The sequence below is a fragment of the Rhinolophus hipposideros genome, assembly GCF_964194185.1.
Source record: "Rhinolophus hipposideros genome assembly, chromosome: 11".
Lineage (NCBI taxonomy): Eukaryota > Metazoa > Chordata > Mammalia > Chiroptera > Rhinolophidae > Rhinolophus > Rhinolophus hipposideros.
In genome coordinates this window covers 56,858,397-56,881,199 of record NC_138057.1, presented here as the reverse complement: position 1 = coordinate 56,881,199, position 22,803 = coordinate 56,858,397, and the positions used below count along the sequence as shown (strand labels likewise).

At 38.3% G+C, this 22,803-nt stretch overlaps 2 protein-coding genes across 4 annotated transcripts; one reads left to right on the top strand and one right to left on the bottom strand.

Moving 5' to 3' along the window:
- Positions 1-231: 231 nt before the first annotated feature.
- On the bottom strand, positions 232-12,216 carry ZNF189 (zinc finger protein 189). Of its 3 annotated transcripts, none has more exons than XM_081067176.1 (3): positions 11,484-12,216; positions 10,660-10,744; positions 232-2,945 (listed from the first exon to the last, which is right to left on the bottom strand). In XM_081067176.1, the coding sequence occupies exons 1-3, from the start codon at positions 11,514-11,516 to the stop codon at positions 1,225-1,227; spliced, it is 1,839 nt and encodes a 612-aa protein (XP_080923302.1). In that variant the 5' UTR covers positions 11,517-12,216; the 3' UTR covers positions 232-1,224. The 3 variants fall into 3 exon arrangements, with proteins under 3 accessions (XP_080923302.1, XP_080923301.1, XP_080923303.1); XM_081067175.1 differs by having other exon boundaries at positions 10,660-10,786; positions 11,484-11,830; XM_081067177.1 differs by having other exon boundaries at positions 10,660-10,741; positions 11,484-11,782.
- On the top strand, positions 12,052-21,112 carry MRPL50 (mitochondrial ribosomal protein L50). The gene is made up of 2 exons (XM_081067185.1): positions 12,052-12,178; positions 14,957-21,112. The coding sequence occupies exons 1-2, from the start codon at positions 12,087-12,089 to the stop codon at positions 15,342-15,344; spliced, it is 480 nt and encodes a 159-aa protein (XP_080923311.1). The 5' UTR covers positions 12,052-12,086; the 3' UTR covers positions 15,345-21,112.
- Positions 21,113-22,803: the final 1,691 nt, after the last annotated feature.

The following is a 22,803-nucleotide window of genomic DNA, read 5'->3' as shown; positions in this document are numbered from 1 at the left end:
AATTCATTTCTGTATCTAAACACTGGTGAATTCCTAAATCAATTTCTCGCCCAGATATCTTCCCTGTGCACCATAATCACATCTCCAATTACCTCTAGATACCTCTACTGTATCACAGGTAGAATGAGTGAGAGCAATTCCCTTTAAATCCCTGATTCTAATTATTAAACACAGTAATAGATTTGACAGGATAGATTTTATACTAAAGTAACAAAGAACTCTTACACAAAGCAAAAAACAAAATAGGTTTAATGACTAGAACAGATGAATAGGTTTATAATAACCATTAACTAAGGGAAGCCCTAGAACCAGAAATAAGGATTTTTAAAATAGCATGCAAAGTCTAATTACCATAAAAATCAAAGCAATACCAAAATATCTCAGCTTCCTAACCTAAGACTCCAGGTCTTTTTATTTCCAATTCATGGCAGTCAAAATATGTACACTTTCACATGCTACTGGTAGTGAAGGAATAAGATTATTTGTATAGGACTACAAATATCTTTCAGATAGGAAGGCACAAAAAGAACAGTGTCTTCCTCCACTTTTTTGGGCCCATCTAGGAAAAGAAAAGGCACTCCCAAAGGTTTCTTGGTAACACCGTTGCTAGGTTAGTTACTCACATGATCTTTACATGTAAAATTAATGGTCCACTCATTTCACAGATCTGGGAATCGCAAGGCATTAGAACTGCTTTCTTGAACTCACATCCCAAACAACTGGCTGAAACAACACAGAAACTCCAGTTTCAAAAAAAAAAAAAATTGGGCTTTGTTTCCTTGAAAACTTCATCGTATCTTCAACTATTGGACTTTGGCATGCATAGCCAAACATATCATGGTACTGAAAGAACCACCATAAAAGATGGAGGCAGACGACTCTGAATATTCATTTTCTAACATCAGCTGCTTCCAGCTCCTTTGTACCAATGCAACTGTCATTCTCCCTTTATTAGTTATAACCAAGTGCTCTGAGCCTGCATTTAACCTGTGATGAAAGATTTATTTTAAAAAGATGCTTAAATTACTGAGTCTTTCTCTGTGATCTTCAAAACAAAGAATAATGGGAGTCTTCAAATGCCTGTGGGTAGCTATTCGTGGAACCTTTAGAAACCATTTGCTTGAGGCCAAGCTGAATTTGCTTTATCACTAAATCTGACTCATGTTGAGCAATACTGAAACTGCACTTGGGTAGCTCAAAGTAAGCATAAATATTTCTCTAGGTTTACTGCATCCATGTAGTGTGCAATTTTTGGTGCTGAATAAGAGATATGTGGCAATTGAAGGCTTCGCCACAAGCTTCACATTCATGGGTTTCTTGGGTTTTCACCTCTGCATGGATCTTCTGATGGTTGACAAGGCTGCGCTGTTGACTAAAACTTTTGTCGCACTTCTCACACTTATAAGGCTTTTCTCCTGTGTGTATTCTCTGATGCTGAATAAGGCCTGAGTTCCTGCTAAAGGCCTTCCCACACTCATCACATTTATGGGGTTTATTACCTGTGTGAACACCCTGATGTCGAATAAGATTACAAAGTTGACTAAAGCTTTTGCCACACTGTCTGCATAGATAGGGTCTCTCACCAGTGTGGATTCTCTGATGTTCAATAAGAAATGAGCTCCGACTGAAGCTTTTCCCACATACAGTACACAAGTAGGGCTTTTCACCAGTGTGGATTCTTTGATGTTGTACAAGATGAGCACTGACACTAAAAGTTTTCCCACATTCATCACATTTATAAGATTTTTCCTTAGGGAAGACTTCCTGCTGTATAACAAGACTGCAATTGGGATCAAAACTTTCCTTAGTTTCATGGTATGAATAAGTCTTCTCTCTGGTGTGGATTCTCTGATGCTGAATAAGACCTGAGCTTCTACTAAAGGCTTTTCCACATTCCTCACACTTATGGGGTTTGTCTCCTGTGTGAATTCTCTGATGACGAGTAAGGTTGCAAAGTTGACTGAAGCTTTTCCCGCACTCTTTGCACTGATAAGGTCTTTCACCTGTATGGATCCTCTGATGTTCAATAAGGAATGAGCTCCGACTGAAGCTTTTTCCACATTCAATACAAAGAAAAGGTTTCTCACCAGTGTGGATTTTTTGGTGTTGTATAAGGTATGTACTTAATCTAAAGGCTTTCCCACATTCGCCACATTTATGGGGTCTTTCTCCAGTGTGAATTCTCTGATGTTCAACAAGTAATGAATTTCGACTAAAGCTTTTCTTACATTTGGTACAGTGATAGGGTTTTTCACCAGTGTGAGTTCTTTGATGCTCAATAAGGTGTGACTTCCAACTGAAGGCTTTTCCACAGTCACTACATTTATGGGGTTTCTCACCTGTGTGAATCCTTTGATGTTTAACAAGGCTCCTTCTCTGGCTGAAGCTCTGTTTACACTGATTACACTGATAGGGTCTTTCTCCAGTGTGGATTCTCTGATGTCTAATAAGTGTTGAACTCACACTAAAGGTTTTCCCACAATAATTACACTCATAGGGCCTTTCCCCTGTGTGAATTCTCTGATGTTCAATAACAAATGAACTGCGACTAAAACTTTTCCCACATTCACTGCATTGAAAAGGTTTCTCACCAGTATGGACCCTTTGATGTTGAATAAAATGGGCCTTGCGAACAAAACCCTTTCCACATTCTTCACATTTATGGCATTTCTCTTCTGAGTTAGGTCTCTTACGAATAATGTTAGTGTTTCCCCTGAACATTCTCTGTTCCTGGGTCAAAGATTCCCTTGGTATTTCCCATAAGAAGATTCCTCTCTGTTTATCTAACCTACCAACAAGTTCAAAGGTTTCTCTACGCATGGGATCCTGGTCAATTTCACTTTTGATTCTTGTAACTATTATACCCTGTGATTCCACTTTTTCCTCAATTTCCTCAATTTCTTGTTTCACAGTTGGCTCCTCATTCTTATCTCTGTTCAAAACATCTGGAATAATAAATAGAAAACAGAAACATCAGCCAAGCTCTTTGCTAGTAAGGAGAAATTGTCACAAAAATGAGATAATTCAGATAAATTAATCTACTATATCTATCAAATGTAGTTTACTACCTCAGTATTGTTGTGAGGATTAAATTAGTTCATTTACATAAGGCATTTAGAACAGTACTTGGCAAAGAGTACAGGCTATACAAATATTATTTAGTTATCTGACACAATGGAATGTTTTTCTTGGAGAACAAGTATGAAAAGAGTGTTTATGAGGCAAGGAAGAAGTCAGCAGGGGCAAGCAGAGTTGGGAGAAAGGGCTGGTAAACCAACAGTAAATTATGTAAGGTAAGATGGACAAAGAAAACAAGCAGTGGTGAGATGAACCAGTATATCAAGGAAGAAAGCAACATGGGAAGAAAACAGTAAGTTCAGGAAAATTTTGAATGAGATGGCATTACTGGAATGTGTATAGACCAAGTAACTGACAAAAAGAAACACATAGAATGATGCTAAGAAGGATAAAAGATAAAAACAAGGGGAAGCAAAAATTCATTAATTAATAAGAATTTATTTATTGCAATAAAAAGTATTCCAAGCACTATGTAATGAGTCAGGATTCAGAGATAAGACACAAAATTTCCTATTGAATGGAATGGACAAGGAGTTTAAGTGGAGCAAGAAAATAACATGACAAAGAAAATATTAAGTAAAAAGAAGCTCTTATATCAAGACACAAAATGGCTTTTAACAAAAATAATGGGTTGAAGTGACATGGAGTCCATGAGATATAGAAAGAATAAAATACAAAGGAACATGGTCAGAGCTAATAGAATAAAGAAAAAGAGCAGTCTGTGGTAGCTTACGACTTTACCACAAATCATACCACGTTTTTCAAGTATGTAAGATTCTCACGTCTCTAAAGATATTAAGACCCAAGCTGGAAAATTTAGTTCCAACTGAGAATCTACATGACATCTGATAAATGAAAATCTTGCATGTGTTGGAGGAAAGGTAACATAAAGGACTACGACATAACAGAGTGGCATATAGGACATGTAAGCCTGCCTGTGACTGCTTTCCTGATTTTCTATCTCTTGCTGCCTGTTGGATAACCTCATTTGAGGAGTTGATCACTACAAATTTATATTGTAAACAATTTCCTTTTCAGACTTCCCCTTTTCTCTCAATTTTCCAGACTGTTTAGTCACCTTTGAATTTTTTCATTTACTTCAAACCAGTCATTAAGTTACTTTATTCCCTCCGAAAACTTCTTCTCTTAGTCCCCTAACAAACTACTAGACTTTACTTCTCCTCAGGCTACTTAAAGTGATCTCTCTAACTCACTCAGTGAACTGTTTTTCCTTCACACAATGGAAAAGGATGGGTGAACTCCCTCAACTTTCTGCCCCCTACTTATAAAATTATCTGCAATGGTACATGAATATATATATCCCATTCCTATCCAAGGTTAATCCTTAATCCATCTACCCTCTGTTGATCCCACTTGCCTCTGGGAACTTGTCCAATTATTACCATTTTTTCTTCTTTCTTCAATCTCTATTTTCCACTGACAACTTCCTACCAACATACAAATATGTCCAACTTTATCTTGAACCTGAAATCCTTCTCTTGATGAAATCCAGCTTTGAAACATGTCTTAGATGTAGCTCTCCATTTCCTAACTATGTTTTCCATGCCCAACTTGTTCCCATTCAATCTGTTCTACAATCTTCCGTGAAATCTGGTTTCTATTTCCAGCATCTTGAGAAACTTCTCATTAAGTCACCAATGACTTTCGAATAACAAATACAATGAATGTTTTTCAGTCCTTATTCCACATAACAGCATCTGACACTGCTGATCACTCCCATTTCTTGACACTATTTGTTTTTTATACTATTTGTTTTTTATACTATTAATACTATATTCTTCTAGTTCCCTCTCTACTTCTTCCTTGGCCTTTTCTAATACATTTCCCTGATGTACTTCTCTTCCTTTGTCAGCTGTTTAAGGTTATTGTTACCCACATTGACACCATCTCACTATACACACTTTGTGGATAGCGCCACTTGGATGTCTCAAAAAGAGCTCACAATTAACATTAGCATCATCTGCTCTCATGTCTGTCTCCACGTCTAATCATCATCTGGAGAGGCACCATCACCATTACCCTAAAGTCCCAAAGCAGGAAATCACCCTAGATTTCTACTTTTCTTACCATTCATCAATCACCAAAATCAATGATTCTACTCTCTGGCATCTTACCTTCTCCTTTTTACCCTCACAACCATGTTTTCCCTGGATTACTGCAAAAACCACCTAATGATCATTGGCTGTGGTCTTTAGGTTGCCCCCACACTACATTTATCTCACTGAATCCAGAGAGATCTTCGTAAAATGGAATTCTATTCACGTCACCACCCATAGATTCATTAGCACTCCATCACTTCTACGATTAAATAAAGCTCTTTGATACTCAGCACTTCATGACATGGTCTCTAAGCTGCAGTTCACCTTGCTACTTACTCTATGACACTTTAAGTGGGCAAATTCCTTCTATTATACTCTTTCATGTCATTTCATCGCATATCTTGTTAAATGTCCCCCAACATTATTTACCTGGCAAACTCTTGGTTTCTCTTTCAGATTCAATTCAAAGCAATAGTTGTTCTACAAAGCCTTCACTAACTCCACCAGATAGATTTAGGTGTGTTTTTATATCACCAGCCCTTGTCCATAACTACATTATAGCTATTATTACATTGCACTCTTAATTGTTTGTGTTTGTATCTTCCACTGGATTGTAAATTCCTCGTAAGAGGGGAAAGTCTCTTCATGTTTACCCAGTAGATATTGTTCCGGAGATTTTACTCAAAGAAATAAGAAAAAAATGATCATTATTTGCAAATGATATGGATGTGTACCTAAAATTCCTAAAATAATTAAATGAAATACAACAGCAATGACAAGACTGATATATAAAATAAATATTGTTTCTTACTACCAAGAAAAGCCAGTTAGTAAAAATCATAGAAAAACACGCTCTTCATAGTAACAAAAAACATTAAAATCTAGAAATAAATCTAACAAGAAACTGTAAGATCCATAAAAATTGTCCATACATTTTTTCTGAAGAACAAGACAGTTAAATAGTCAACCAAATTGCTGAAGAAAGTCAGTGTTATAAGGATCCTACTTGCCTCTGGGAACTTAATTCTTCCCAACCAATCTATGAACCTAAATGTCTTCCAATCAAAATCCTATGAACCAACTAAAAAGCCCCCAATGAATCTAAATTTCAACCAGAAAAATGCAGAAAACGAGTTAAGTATATCCTGAAAAGGAATATACCTTACCAAAATATAAAATGTAAAATATTCCTAAGTAAATAAAACAGAGAAGCACTGCATAAAAATAAATAGGGTTTGGTAGCTATAATCACCTTCTGGGGTATCTGCCATGCTTGTATTATATGTTCCCATCTTGTGATCATAGCTAATTTGTCTAGATAATTGACTCAAAGCGCATCTTTCCTTGGAATCTGGAATTGAAACTGAAACAGCTAGTTAGTCTGAATGTGCCTGGAATTATAACCTATCAAGTCAGAAGCTAAAGGGACAAAAGCATGTAAACATAGGAGGAAAGCCTAGTCTGCCAAGAAGAAACAAAGCAGAGAGTTAATTCCCGATCCAATTTCCGGTTTTAGTCCTTCTGATGCCCAGTTGCAATGCTGCTCATCTATTCCATGAGCCATCTATGTCCCTACAATAGCTTCTCTTGTTGGCTTAAGTTAGCTAGCTTGGGTTGATTTCTATAATCTTTAACCAAACAGTTTTAGAATAATATGATAGCTGAGGGGAGAAAGAGAAGGCAAGGAAATGGTAAAGTGGAAGTGGCTGAACTTTAGGACAGAACAGGAATCGGCACTTTTTCTGTATAGGGCCAGATGGCAAATATTTTTGCCTTTGTGAGCCATGTGGTCTCTGTTGCAACTACTCACCTCTGCCAGTATAGCATGAAAGACAATACATAAAAGAATGGGCATGTCCATGTTCCAATAAAACTTTATTTACAAAAACAGGCAGGACAGATTTGTCCTGTGGACCATAGCTGCCAAGCCTGCTATCCAACAGAATATAAAAACAGCAGCTTTGTTGGTAAAAGAATGGGAGGATGGGGAAGAACTTGTATTCCTAAGAGTAGCACAGTGCTTCATAACTATTTATGAAATGAATGAGTAGTTGAACAAATAATTGCAGAGAGACTATAATCAAAGTAAGACAATCAGTTTACAACCTTGTAGGTACAGCAGTCCCCAATTCTGTCAAGGTCCAATATGGCTCCAATAGACTGTAGATAAGTCTTTAAAACTGAAGAAGTCAATTTCAATTGAAAAGACTGAAAGATCAAGAACTGAGAAATCAAGCTGTCAGCTGTATTACCAATGTAGTTATTAAAGTTTTTAAAGAACAATCAGCATGAAAAGGAAAGGTATGATTAAAGAACCAAAATTACAAAGCTAGAAGGGAGTTGTGTTAAGTAAAGCGACAAGATAAAGTGGAAGAAACACTAAATTGGAATAGTCAAGTTATAGTGATCTCTCATCAAGGGAGCTCTCATCAAGGAGATGGAAATAGTTTATAGGGGAAGATGAAAAGACTGTGGAGGAAGAAATAATAAATGGTTAAAATCTGTATTTCAGCTAAAATAAAGAAGAGAGCCTGAAAGATCACAGATGGGCATATTGCAGTGCCTTTTCCCACATGGTACCCACACTTTGCAGCATTAGGACAAGCAAGGCTGGGCATTTGCCTGGTTCTGTCAACCAGGATACCATATGTGTGGATAAAGCTAGCAGTGACTCAAAGACACCATGGCATATTGGGGAAAAAAAAAAAATCAGCAACTGATACTGCTGGAGATTGAAACAGTAGACCGGCAATAGATGAAGGTAGAAAGCTAGGCAGGGGCTATATTAGGGAGGTCCTAGTATGAAGGATAAGAAATCAAGACTTTTATCCTTTAAGCTCTCAGGAATCATCAGAAGTTGTAAGCAGTTAACTAACACAAAATTACTTTGAGGCAAGAAAGAGAACATATTAAAAGAACGAGAGACTAAAGGAGGCGGCTAGTTTACAGGCTAATGCAATAATCTGGCCAAAAGGTATAAGTCTTAAATACATTCACTCAGTCACACAAATATTTAAGAAGCATATAATACATGCCTGGTTCTTTGCTAAGTGCTGGAGAAATCAAATTTAAAAAAATAGAGTTACTGTCTTCATGGGGATCAGCTAAGCTAGAGAAACAAAATATGAAGATCATAGTACAGTGTGATAAATTCAACAGCGGAAGTGTATACAAAATAGCACAGTGGAAGGAGTGCTTAATTCTGAAGATGCCCTTGAGATCTTAGTGGATTACTGGAGATTTGCCAGGTGAGTTACTTATGTGGTTTCCAAAAGGAGATGACTAGGAATTTGGAGCTCAACAGAGAAGGTAATTACAATGATGACGTAAGCAATCAACATCTGTATTGTTCTTACTAAGTGCTAGTCAAGGTTCTAAGTGCCTTATATATATTAGCTCAGTTAATGTTCACAATAACCCTAAGAGATAAAGGCTATCATCATTTCCATTTTATTAAATACACACACACAAACTGAGGCACAGAGAAGTAAAGTAATTCACCTATGGTTACAAGGCTGGTAAGTGGTGGGACTAGCATTTTTACTTAGACAGTTAGGCTCCATATTGCCTCTCTCAGGTGGTGATAAAAATTTAGGACTTATCATCCACACAGTGATAGCTGATGACCTGAATGTTGATAAGGTCCGTCAAGGAATGTATATAGACTGAGAAGAAGTCTGAGAATGGAAGGCAATGGAAGGAAGCAATAAAGAGTTCCAATATCTATGGACAGGTGGAATAAAATAAGGTCCTAAAGAGTCTGTTGCATTTGACAATTGGGCTATTATAACCAATTTTAAACAATTTAAGGGGTATAGTAGAAGCAAGAAAAGGGGCTTAGATAATGGAAAGGAAAAAAGTACAGAACACACATTACACTTATAAAACTTGGCTGTGAGGAGAATGAGCAGCAGGTTCCAGGGAACAGCAAGAGGAAGACTGTGGCTCAAAGGAGTTTTTTCTTTTTCTTCCTTCTTTCCCCAACGGGAAGAGCCATGAACATGCCTATCATCAGAACAAAGATACCAAAGAACAAACAGAGACTGAAGCTATAAGGAAAAAAAAAAAGGATGGCCTATATATAAGTACTCAGAGAAGTAAGAAGATAGAAACAGCCTTAAGTGTGCAGATGAAGGGCAGAAAAGTTGAGAGTTCATGCTTAGTGGCCTCTATCTTCTCTGTGAAACAGAAGGTGAGGTCCACTACTGAGTGATGAACTCAAGGAAAACTCTTGGTTTTGGAATAGCTACTAAAAGGAATAGGGGAATGAGCACATCAAGGATAAAAACCTTGTTGAGATGTAAAACCCAGTGGAGAGTCTAGAAGAAAAAAAAGCCATGCATATACACAGGGCATCAATCCTTTCCGTTAAAGAATTTCCCCTGCTCTGTTTAGCAACTCGGATAGAAGAAAAGGCAGATTTATAACCAATATAAGATTTGAAGTTTGTAAAATGGGTAGAGCATATTGACAAGGTGGCATGGAAGCATGATGGTGATAATTCATAATAGGTCCATGGATTAGATGAGGAGGCAAAGTCAGGAGGGGTAAAAATTGAGAAGTCAAGGAACAACAAACATCATTAAGAATGAATAGGTTTAGTAGGAAAGGAGTGGGAGAGGTAGAAAAGTAAGAAATTAAAATAAGCTCCACTTGAGATGATGTCTGTTTTGGTCACCCCTATTTAGTTACAGTCAATAAACATCTATTGCCTGAATAATTGGTCAAAGAATAAGATGTTGGGTTTAAATTCGCCTGTTATGACAAAATTAAGGGTTATGATCATTGATGTGAGTTGCTGAATAAAAATGGAAAGCAGGGTCCCTGAAGACAATATGGTCAAGATATGCTGAGGCTTAAATAATGACTGCACCACTGATTGTATGGGTTAGCATAGAGAAGACCCTGAAACATGTGACAAAGTCTGTGTGTGATGGTCCAAAAAAAAAGTTGACAAATGAGAGTGAAAAGGAACTGAGTGGGTAGAGCAAGACTGCTGAGGCCCTGAAGGAGAGCAATTTTTGTTTGAAGGCAGAAAAATGAATGCTTTGGGAAGAGTACAGAAAAGCTGGGAGAACAATAACTTCTCCCTTCCAGCCTTGATACAAGGGAAGGGGAAGGAAGAGGATGTGGGAGAATAAGCAGCCCCGCCAGAGAAGGGGTGTCCTTGGGAAAGCGCCAGGTTTCATTTAAGGCCAGGAGGGGTAAGGAACATTATGTGAAGAGGAACACGGGCTCCAGAAGGCAGAATGAAAAAGGGTGGGAGGAAAGCAGTGGGAGGATGAGCCAGGAGGGAAAGTACAGAGCAATATGGGAATGAGATAGGAAGCCAGAAAGGCTTGTACTCCGGTCATTGTAAAGATGCTAGGGACGAGAGTCATGGGAACAATTCATGGCTGAGAGGTCTGAATCAAAGTTTGGAACAAAGCAGTTTTGGTACTAGTACTGGTCCAAGTGTTCTCAAAGTCTGATTTCTAATTGCCTTTCAGATATTTTAATCAGAGAAATAGCAGAGTCTTACCCAGGGAGACCAGGTTTCCATAATTCTCCATCATGACATCTTTATACAAGCTTCTCTGAGCTGGATCCAGATAATCCCACTCCTCCTGGGTAAAAAACACAGCCACATCCTCAAATGTCAGCAACCCCTGAAATAGCATGATTTCTGCAGTCAGTTCTTGTTGTCTCAAGGACAATTCTACCTCTGAAAGTAGCAGAGGCAATCACTTCTCTGGGCCGGGTAGACTAGAAGGAACATGATAACTAAGAGTTCCAAATAGGGCCCAATTCTGGGAACCGACTGTAACAGACAGGCACCTGAGACTAGAGACTAGAGGGTAATTAAGCTGGATGGTTGTCCAAGGCAGTGAGGGGCCAAAGGACCAGGCTTTTCTGGTTTAATAATTACGTCCTAACATTCTGATTGCAGTGAGCTGCCCCAAGACCTCCCCAAGCTTTTTTTATTCACTTTATTGCCCCGCTCCAATTATCTATTCGCACTGGCTTGTGACCCTGGTCAATTCAATTCCATGAAGTTCCCTTAGCGTCTATCTTGGGTCCCAGCATCGTTAACAGGCGCAGAAGACACAACGGAGGATCAAACACGATGCCTCACCTGGAATAACTCACAAATGATAGCGCTAGTTTGGAGCGCTACTAATTTTCTCCAGCTGATTTATCAAGTTGCTTTTGGGGAAAAAAAAAGGGCTGTTGGCAGTTTGGTGGCCAGAGCAGTAGGGGGTACTTTTTGCACTATGCTGGCCCTAAAAGACCGCAGTCGGGGGTGGGGGGCGGGGGCGCGGCCTAGCTGGCGAGAGAACCGGGAGACTCGGAGGGGCGACTTACCTTTGGCTCCAAGGGGGGGCTCGGGGAGGCCATCTCCTGGCCAGAAATCAAGGCAGGAACCTTAGGCGGCCACACGGAAAGGAGCCTCTCGTGAGGCCTAACCGACCGTTGGAGATTAGGCCTGACGAAGGCGAGGCCTCCAGGCTGGGTCTGGACAGGTCCTGCCTCCGTCCTCGAGCGGTCACGACCCCAGCAGCATATCAGACGCGCTCAATGGCCGCTCCCCAACCCCGAACCCCCTCCCCTGCCTGACTGCGCAGCCTTCCAGGCCTCGCTACAGCCTCCTCCCCGTTGCCAGTTCCTCCTCCTTTCAGCCAAGGAGCGCTTTGACCGCCCACCCCCGGACCAGAAGGCGTCACCCGGAACCTTCCTGGGACGCCCCCCAACTACAACTCCCGTCATGCTCCGAGAGAGCGTCGCGGTCCATCCTCTGCCGACAATGGCTACCGGACTACATTTCCCGACATGCAAAAGGTGAGGTAGCCGCTGGTAAGTCTTACTAGGACGAAAGAACATCTGCCATTAAACTTGCACCCGATTGGCTAGTCTTGGAACGACACCGCCTGCCAGAGGCGGGGCTCCGTCCGGTAGCTGTCTTCGGAGATGGCGGCGGTTCCAGTGCTCGGTGTTACCAGAAGAGGCCTCGCGTGGGTAATCGCCGGGGTGCCACGCAGAGACCTTTGGTCTCGATTCAGGTAAAGCGGAAGGTCAGACGGTGGGTCATGGTCACAGCAAGTAAGAAGAGAAACTGAGGAGGACGAAGGGACGAATTGGAAAGGGAGTGTCGTGCTGTCAGGACGGGACCCGAGAAAGTGCCCTAGGGTGCTGAGTTCAGAGGCTGCAGCGCGGGTCTCCGCGAATGGTGAGGCCCCTGCAGTTCTCCCGGGGGCCTCCGTTTTCTCACTTTGTAACGGAAGTACCGCCCCCTTTCCCTGCCACTTCACTCCTGCATTTGTTAAGCATGTAGTTCTGACTGTGTGTTCCACGTGCCGAGTGTGATCTTAGGAAACAAATGACTCACTTGGAACGAGTCATGTAGAACATGAACGTAAACGTGTTCTGTAAACTAAACTCACCGGCCAGGTATATTTCTAAACAAGCAAGATTCAGAGAGAGCGTGCAGCCTCATTTTTGTCGGTTTGTTCATTCGTTGATTTCCGCAACAGATAGTTATTAAATGCCTCCTCTGGCCCAGCGTTTCCCTTAGGTAAGGCAACAGGACTAGAAACAAAGTTTAATTCTTAAGTGCTCTGACATGCGCACACAGGTCCTCCCGGGAGGAAGTAGTTGCCAAAAGTCACAAGCAAGGTAACTGCAGAGCTGGATCCAGAACCCAGGTCTCTTCACTCCCCATTTGACTGCTGTTTCCACGGCACCATGTGGACTCTTTTGAAGGAAAAATCTATTTGACTCACAGTGTTAGGACAACAACACTTTTGGGAACCTCAGGGAACGATGTATGTACATCATCTTAGGTTTCAAACAAGCACTCCTTCACTCCAGGAGGATACTTGTCACCAGCTTACGTATTTGTTAGTTTCCCTTCTTGTTTGGTTACTGTTTGCTATTATCTCTTGAATCTTCTTAAAGTTGAGTTCATTCACTCATTCAGCAAGTATTCATGGAGGGCCTGCGATATGCCAGGTGTCTAGCGGTTAGTGACACAGTTGTCAAGACAGACCGAATCTTTGTCCTCAGAAAGCATACGTTCCGGTGGAGGAAAAAAGGAACAAATGTAGAATACAATTCCAGAAAATGGTAAATTATGAAGAAAAGTAGAGTAGTATAAGAGGTTACTCAGATGGAAGGAATAAATCACACTCTAATGAAATGTGACGGGAGTAGTTTGAGGAGAAAATGGAGGTGAAGAAGTAGAGACTTTAAGTATAGACAACTCTTTTGAGAAGTTCTGTTGTAAAGGAAGCTGGAGGGGAACGTGGAAACTAGGGGTATTTTTTTTTCTTTTAAAGATGGATGATTTTACAACATATTGCATACCCTGGGAGTACTCTTAGTAGGCAGGGAGAAATTGATAAAGAATTGATACAGAAAGAGGGAGAAATTTCTGGAAGAATCTGAGTAGGCAAAGAGGACTAGCAAAGAAGAAAACCATATCTTGGTCAAACATCTTTCATTTCCAGTGCCTCCAATTTCTATAGGGATGATCAGTCTCAATCCAGTGCCACCTCCATGGAAGACAGGAGTCACTTCATGAACAGGTGTTTTATTAAGCACTGAAATAGTGTGTCAGGCAAATTCACTCACATAGGCCCATCTACTCAATAATAGTTATTCAAGTCGTTTTTTTCAAAGGACCCCCAAGTCAATAAAACAGGTCTCTGTATTCAGGAGTTGATAATCTAGCATGGTGGTTCTTAACTGGGGGCAGTATTGCCCACCAGGGGACATTTGGCAATGATTTTTGGTTATGACTGGAGGACAGGTATGCTACTGCCATATTTATTGGTGGGTAGAGGACAGGGGTGCTGCTCAGCATCCTACAACGAACAGGACAGCTCCCCACAACAAAGAATTATCTGGTCAAAAATGTCAGTAACGTTTGTACTTAGAAAGCCTGAATTAGTAAGAGAAGTAGAATGTCAATAATAAGGAAAATTCAGGTAGGATGCAATATGCTCTGAGAGCAATATAAAGTATGATAGGAGATCAAAGAAACTTAGAGTTGTATTTGATTGGGGAAATCAAGTAAAGGTCCCTGGAAGAGAACAGTTTTGTCCTAGGACCTACAGGATGAGTAGGATTTCTATAGATAGATATGAAAGACAAGCATTTCAGATAGGATATAACTTGAACTAACACATGATGTCATGCAAGTAGGAAACAGAATGTTTAGTGTGGGTAGGACGTACAGTTTATATAGGAGATTTGTGAGAGATGAAGTTAGAGAGGTAGACTGGGTTTGGATCTTGGAGGACTGGAAATCATAGAATGATTTACCTTCACCCATCTTTGGGAATTTTTTTTGTTTTTAAAAGCTTACAATTTAATAAGTTTTAACATGTGTATATACATATGAAATCATCACTACAATCAAGACCATGAACGTAGCCATCACCATCCAAAGTTTCTTCATGCCTCTTTGTTTCCTTTTTTTGTTTTTTTTTAATTTTTTTTTTTAAATTTATTAGTTTCAGGTGTACAAGACAGGGTAATACTTAGACTTTCATCATTTATATCCCTCACACTGTGAACCCCCCTCCCCCCATGGGAATTCTTAGGTCATGTAAAATCTATAATTAGCTTTTGGTTTTTGTCTGTGCCAGGTCAGTTCAACTATAAGTTTCCAAGTGCAGGGACCTATCTTATTTATTCTCTCTACAGTGCCCAAAATAGTAAGTGTGAAAATTATTTGTTGATTTAGATTGGTGGGCAAGATTGGATCTGGTGTCAACTTGTCAACTTCATTAATGCAGTGAACCAAAGATTCACATATTTCTTTTTGATCATTCCAGTGAAGAGAAAAAGCCAGTGGTGGCTGAGACGTTAGAAGAAGTGAAAAAAGAACCTATTCTGGTGTGTCCACCCTTACGAAGCCGAACATACATACCACCTAAAGATCTCCAGAGTCGTTTGGAATCTTGTGTCAAAGAAATTTTTGGCCCATCTGCTCCTAGCAATTGGCAGGATGTCTCCCTGGAAGATGTTCATCTGAAGTTCAGCTTTTTGTCACGTTTAGCTGATGATTTGGGCCACGCAGTGCCTAACTCCAGGCTTCACGAGATGTGCAGGGTCAGAGATGTTCTTGATTTCTATAATGTGCCTGTTCAAGATAGATGTAAATTTGATGAACTTATTGCCAGTAATCTGCCTCCCAATGTAAAAATCACTTGGGGTTACTGAGCAATTCAAAAGAGGAACTCACTGAAATCATTTTTTTCCCCTGAGCAAAGGGGCTGCTTATTATACCTTTTGATGCTTTGCCATGTAGAATATTCTCAGAACTGTTCTCTAAAACCACTTTTTCTGTGGAAGAATGCATTATTTTTTTTTAATATGAATTGACAATTTTTTCACATATGCTCAAACTTTGTTTTTTTAATGGAATCAGGTCATTAATAATTAATGAAAATTTTCTTCTTCGGAGGACACTGTAATTAACTTGTATTTAAAATATAAGGCTACATGTTGAGATGTCTTTATTATTCACAGGAATAAAATAAGATGCAATAAAATGTTTTAATCCTGTTAGTACTCCTAAATCTAAGATAGTATTATATGTGGTATGTACACAAATAAGAAAACATAGATTAGATTTTTATAAAAGAAACATAAACGTCTATGTAGCATACTATAGAAAGTTATTTCTTTCACTGTTGCTTTACTGCACAAGTAGAAATAGAAAATGATACTGCTCGTTCTGGATTAATTTCTTGGAATTGAAGTAGATTTCTTGACGTGTGTTGTGTGTTTTAATTCTTTTAAGATGAAATTTGCTTTTCTGCCTTGCCATTTCCTTAATTTAAGTATTATGAGTGAAAAAAAATTAGAATATGTGCCAACTATTCAGTGCTATGACTTTTTAGACAAGAGGTATACCATATTCTGTATCTAAATGAATATGCTCTTCAAAGGAGAGTATTTCAAACCTTGTATCTCTTCAGTAACTTAAAAAGTGGCCTTGAGTACTTAATGAGTATCCACTAAGGTGGTAAGTCGTTACAGACTTTGGTGTACTTTATTTGTGGAAATTACTCAAGTAGCAAGTTATCAGATGGTTTTGTGACAAAATGATTAAATGAGGAAGTGATTAAATTGGGATTTATTTTTATTCAGACTTTAGACATGGTTAGAGAGTAATGAGACAGGGAGAAGGAATTTCTTATATTTTATCTTGACTCTACTGATAATTCTGAAAGGAAGATGATAAGTTTTAAATGAAGGAAATTGCATTTATTCTCTTTCCCACGGTGACTCATTTGAAGAGGGCAAAAATCACACGGGTATATAAATTCTGGCTTAATTTGAAAAGTTAGTTACTGTACAGTCATGCCATGTAAATGTCATCAGCGGACAATCAGATTTTCAGTTACCTCTACATTTCAGAAGTGTCTGGAGTGTCCGTGTCTGGAGCCCTCGAGCTTTAACATTAGAGCTGTTAGTTCCCTTCTGCTTTTGTGGGAAAGGGGTTCAGCATGGAAATGGACACATTTGAATTTTACTTATAGGATTTGGTTATCTCATTTCCCACACAACTCTTCTGATCTGCAGACACAGAAAAATGTGTAAAGGGAAAAATGAAAATAAGGGATTTTAAGGGCAGTGTGGGAAAACAGTTTCAACTGGACAACTCCAAAAGCATGCTTCACATAAGTGTGTCAAGGCAGAAGAAATAATGCCTTTGTAGCCTAGAGCAGTGTTACTCAAAATTTAATGTGCATATGAATCGTTGGGGGATCTTTTTAAAAAGCAGATTCTGATTTTGTAGGTCAAGAGTGGGTCCTACTCTTCTGCATGTCTGAAAACCTAGGTAGTGCTGATAATGATTTGAGTAGCATGGCCCTAGATGCTATGATATTGAGGTGGGAGACAAGTATCATCCCCTGAAACAACAGCTGTGGGAAGTTTAGCCAAACGGGAAGGTAAACTGCACATGGATCATAACTCTGGAGGATGTCACTGGTTTATAGTCTAATGCAATAAATATATCCTAATAATGACCTTCAGTTTTCGTGAAGAGATTAAATTAGGTATGCTAACTTGTTTACCGAGGCAACCAGACATGATGTAATTACAAAAGGTTTATATTTTTAAAAATTAAATGACTACTATATAAAAGTTATCAATTATTGGATAAAGAGGATGTACATACAAAAAATGGAACGCTACTCAGCCATAAGAAAGAATGAAATACTGCCCTCTGCGACAACATGGATCTTGAGATTATCATGCTAAGCAAAATAAGTCGGACAGGAAAGGACAAGAACCATGTAATTTCACTCATAAAACAAAGCAACAATCAAAACAAAATGTAAACACAGACAACAGTATGAAGATTGCTAGAAGGAAAGGGGTAAGGGAGAATGAGTGAAGGAGGTAAAATACGTGGTGATGGAGAGAAACGACTGGGTGGTGACATGATGCAATATAATAAGATGATAATAGAATTGTTCACTTGAAACAGAATGTTATTAGTCACCCCCATAAACTTAATAAAGATATAAATTTTACTTAGCTGAGCATTTGATATCAGTAAGTATGCTCACATAAAATCTGCTAATATAATAGGTTCAGGGTTAATAGAAATGGTCTTACATAAACAGCATTTATTTCAAGCAGCAAAAAACAGACTTCTTTATTTTAATGGCATTTCTCTGATTATAAAAGCACATTTTTTTGAGAAAATTGGGAAAGACAAAAAACATTTCTATCCTGTGGCTCTGATAATCACCTAACATTCTGATATATTTACAAATTAAAAAAACAAAAACTTCCTGTATTTAAAATTTACTGTGACATGTTCTCTTGCCCCCTTCACACTCTGAGCACTTCTGGTTATCTTTAAACAGTCTTAAGAATAACAAATTTGATTAATCTCCTATTATTCCATAACTGGACGTCACATAATGAGCCATATTCTCTTAATTGGATATTTAAAGTTTTGCCAATTTTTTCTTTCATGTTATTTTTTTCTCTAGCTTTTCTAGTTGTTTGAATATTGGTGTCTCACAAACCTCCCTCCTGCTCAGAAGTGAAAGTTGTTCCACTAAATTTCTTGACCCTAAACCTTGGAATGGATAACTTAGTCCTGCTTTGATTTGTGATCCCATTAGTTTGTGTTCCGTGTATCCTAAAGTACAAAGAAACACATACCTTGAATTCAGTCATATCTGCATGCATGAACTTAATCTTGTCTGCAATTACTTTGCAATCTTATTTTCATTAGGTTGTTTCATAGTGCCAAAGTCCTAATGTTTTCACTTGAATGGTTTCTGAATTCAAAAGTTACCCTCTGATTCCACAGAATTCCAGTGTTAACCTTAGTTGTACAGTAGCAGAGTGCAGCTACCATCAAGTTTCTGCTTTCCATCATGAAATACCAAATTCAAAATATTTAACACTGATGCAACACTAATCATACATTGTTCATATTCAAATTTCACCAATGTCTTACTAATGACTTCCATAGCAATTTCACCTGATTCAATCCTGGTTCATCCTTTGCATTTTGTTTTCATGTCTACTTAATCTCCTTTACTTTGAAACTCAGTAAGTTGTATTTGACAAGGCATTTATTCATGTAGTCTTAAGTTCTCAAATTAGTTGGCATAAAGTTGTTCATAATATTCTTACAGCCGTCCCCCCCTTTATCCCCATGGATATGTTCCAAGACCCCCAGTGGGTGCCTGAGACCTCAGACAATACCAAAAATCCTGTTTTTTCCTATACATACCTATGATAAAATTTAATTTATCAATTAGGCACAGTAAAAGATTAACAACAACAATAACAGAACAATTATAACAATATACTGTAGTAAAAGTTACATGGTCTCTCAAAATGTACTGTATTCACCCTTCTTGGGATGCTCTGAGAGAATACAATGCCTACCTGATAAGATGAAGTGAGGGGAATGATAGGCATTGTGACGCAGCCGTAGGCTACTAAAAGGGTTACCTGAACACAAAGCACAGCTATACCACAACAGTTCAGACAGCTACTAAGTGACAAATGAGCAAGGAGCATATACTGGTGGATACGCTGGACAAAAGGATGATTTGCCTCCCAGGCATAATGGCGTGAGATTTTGTAACAGTTCAGAATGGCAAGCAATTTAAAACTTATGAATTGTTTATTTCTAGAATTTTCCATGTAATTTCAGAGCTGGGGTAACTGAAACTATGAAAAGCGAAAATGTGGATAAGGGGACTACTGTATATTCCTTTTAATGTCTGTTGGATCTCCAGTGATAAGCCCTATTTCATTTTGGATATTTTTCATTTGCATTCTATCTTGTTTTTATTTGATCAATCTAGGTTGGAGTTTATCAATTTTGTTGGTCTCAAAGAAACAACTTTTATCTTTGTTAACTTTTTTCTATTGTTTATTTTCTATTTCACTGATACGTGCTTTTATTATTTTCTTTGTTCTACTTAACTTTGGGTTTACTTTTCTCTTTTTCTAGCTTCTTAAAGTAAAGCCTTAGGACTTTGATTTTAGATTTGCTATTCTAATATAAATCATTGAAATGACAAACTTTCTTTTTTCACTTTAGTTTCATTCTAAAAATTTCTTATATTGTACTTCCATTATCATTCACTTTGAAATATTTTCTGATTTCTGGTGTGATTTCTTCTTTGACCCAAGGATTATTCCTTGATCCATGACTTCTTCCTTGACCCATTGATTTTCAAATATTTGGGGTTTTCTAAATATTATTAGTATTCAATTTAATTCCATTGTCAGAAAAAGGATTTTGATATATTTACATTTATTAAGATTAATTTTATGGCACAGTTTATGGCCTATCTTGTTCAACATACATGTGCACTTGAAGCTGTTGGGTTTAGTGTTCTATGAATAGTTATTAGGTCAAGGTCATTAATAGTGTTATTTAAATCTATGCCTTTACTGATTTTTATCAAGTTCTACCAAGTGCTGAGAGAGGTATATTAAAATCTCCAACCATGATTATGAAATTGTTTATTTCTCCCTGTAATTCTGTCAAATTTCACTCCATATATTTTGAAATCCATCATTAGGATTTATGATTTTTATGATCTTGTCCTTCCTTATCTCTTATCTCTGGCAGTACTCTTGGTCTTAAATGCTACATCATCTGGCATTAAAATAGTCATTTTGGGTTTCTTATGCTTACTTGTTGCATGGTACATTATTTTTCATCCATTTACTTGTAATCGATTAATGCGAAATGCATTGATAAGTTTTCACCACAATCCTCACTCTTGGTAATTCCTTTCTTGCTTTTGCTTGAAGATTTACTCTAAAACTATGCCCTAGAGTTTTAGCTAGCACATAAAAATTCGTAAGATTCATTTATGTGTATTCATTTATGACTGGCATCTAACACTCAATATTATGTTTGTGAGATTTATCTTGGTTATTGCATGTAGTTGGGATTCATTTATTTTTATTGCTTTATAGTACTCCACTGCATGAATATACCAAAATTTATTCATTCATTTTATATCTGTTAAATATCTATGTTAATAGATATTTGGTTGTTGCTACTTTTTTAAAAGCTTGAAAATACTTCTATGAATATTTTTGTATATAATTGCTGATACACTTGTGCATACATTTCTATTGGGTATATATCTAGAAAAGGAATTGCTGGGTCAAAAGTTTTTTTGTCACATTTAGTAGATAATGCCAAATTGCTTTCTAAAGTGATTGCACTCATTTACATTCCTCTAGCAGAGTTTGAATCTTGGTGGTTCACTTCCTAACCAATTCTTATGTTCAGAGTTTTTAATTTTGCCAGTCTTGTAGGTGTAAATATACCCCATGATTTTAATTTGCATTTTTCTGATGACTAATGAGATTAGGCCTTTTTTCCATATGCTTATACTTGTGTTTTCTCTTCTGTAAAGTGTCTATGTAAGTCTTTTTCTCATATGTAACTGAGATTTTATAAATTGAGTTTTTAGGAATTTTTTATGTATTCTGCCTATTAATTCCTAATCAGTTTTATGTGTAACAGAAGTCTATTGCAAGTTAGCAGCTTGTGTTTTCGAGTATTTTTTATGGAGCATTTGGCTGATCAGAAGTCCTTAAAATTAAGAAAGTTTAATTTACTAATAGTTTCCTTAACTTTGTACTTTTAAAATGCTCTGTTCATCACCTCAAGTAAATAAGGACCCAATAGTTTTATGAAGATAGTGATTTTATTTTCTTGTCACGTAAACTCCCACTAATGCTTCGTTTATAACCATCTCAAGAGCCCTGTGAATTAGTTTGGGAGAGGAAGGGAATTGATGGGAGATTTTTGTCTTGCCTAAATTCTAAAAGTAGAAATTTTACCCAAGAAAAAGCACTTTGTTACCTGTTACTGTGACCACATTAGTAATTCTCAGCTAATTTGAAACCCTTTGGTAGTAAGTCCAAGACCTTGACTTCCTTTGTAGAGGGAAAATAAGCTCAAATGCTACCAACAGAGTTCAACTTGTTTATAATTAAAATTGATAAAATGTGTGAGTAAAATGTAGGCACTATTTTTAAGAGGGTGAGATTTAGTGAGCATAGAGAATGAAAAGAGAAGACAGGAGGGGACTAGATTCGAAATTTTTCAAAGTTAATAGGAAACTAGAGTGAAAAGAGGGGAGTAAGCTGTTTCTTCTCTTACGTTAGCTCAGTTAGACTATAAAAAACATATTTGAGGTTTTGACCATCAGGACAAGTCTAGGTAGAGTGTTATCCTTCCTTTACTGAAGATGGCAGAGATTATGTTATGTGACCTCCAAGGTTAGGATATAAAAAGGATATAGTCTAGTCTCTACTTGGCTCTACCTGTCTTGGGATGATTGCCCTTGGCACACAGAGACCAGGCTGTGAGGAAGCCCAAATAAATAGTCTATATAGAAAGACCACACGGAGGACCACTGTGGGGACAAAACCCCAAAAAACAGTTTCCAGGCTCTCGGCCTCACATAGAAAGGTGCTGGCTCGGGTAGTAAATGGCCATCAACTGTGATCAGATGGCCAGCAGCTGTGGCTAGTTGGCCGTCAGCTGTAACCCGTAAGCCATTGGCCACTAATATAACGGCTGTGGCTACGCTAGCAGAAAAAGAATGGGGGCTAGCAAGAAGATGGTGGCTGGCACGCGCGGACTGCTGTTAGGCAGATTATGTAGATCCTGCTTCCTGTGTCTCCAGCCCAACCGCCAGCGAGAATATATTGGTTTGACTCCCCTATCTATGGCTCCGTGGGTGTTCCTTTTTGGCCTCACCATGTCCTGCGTTCTCCTGTGTTCTTATGTGGGGAGCGGGAGCTGAGACGCCGCCGGACACCCTGCATGACAACCACTTAGAAGAGAAATGATGCTCCCAGTTGTGAGCCAGCATCAACTCCCAGACGTGAAAAAATGAGACTTCCGGTGATTTTTGTAGTGGAATTTTCTAGAGAATTCAGCTTTGACAGTTGGGGCGGGAGAAGGTGCAGTTAAGCCTGTTATGGCCACCTTTGTATATCTTGTGTAGATTTCAGTTGGAGTCAGGTGTGGATCCCATACAGATGAAAACAGTCTTTTGCAAGTCACAGAGCCAGCACCAGGCTGAAGTAAATAGAAACATGAAAACTGATCGCATGCTAAATGTATAGGAAGCAAAACCAGTAACAGTTG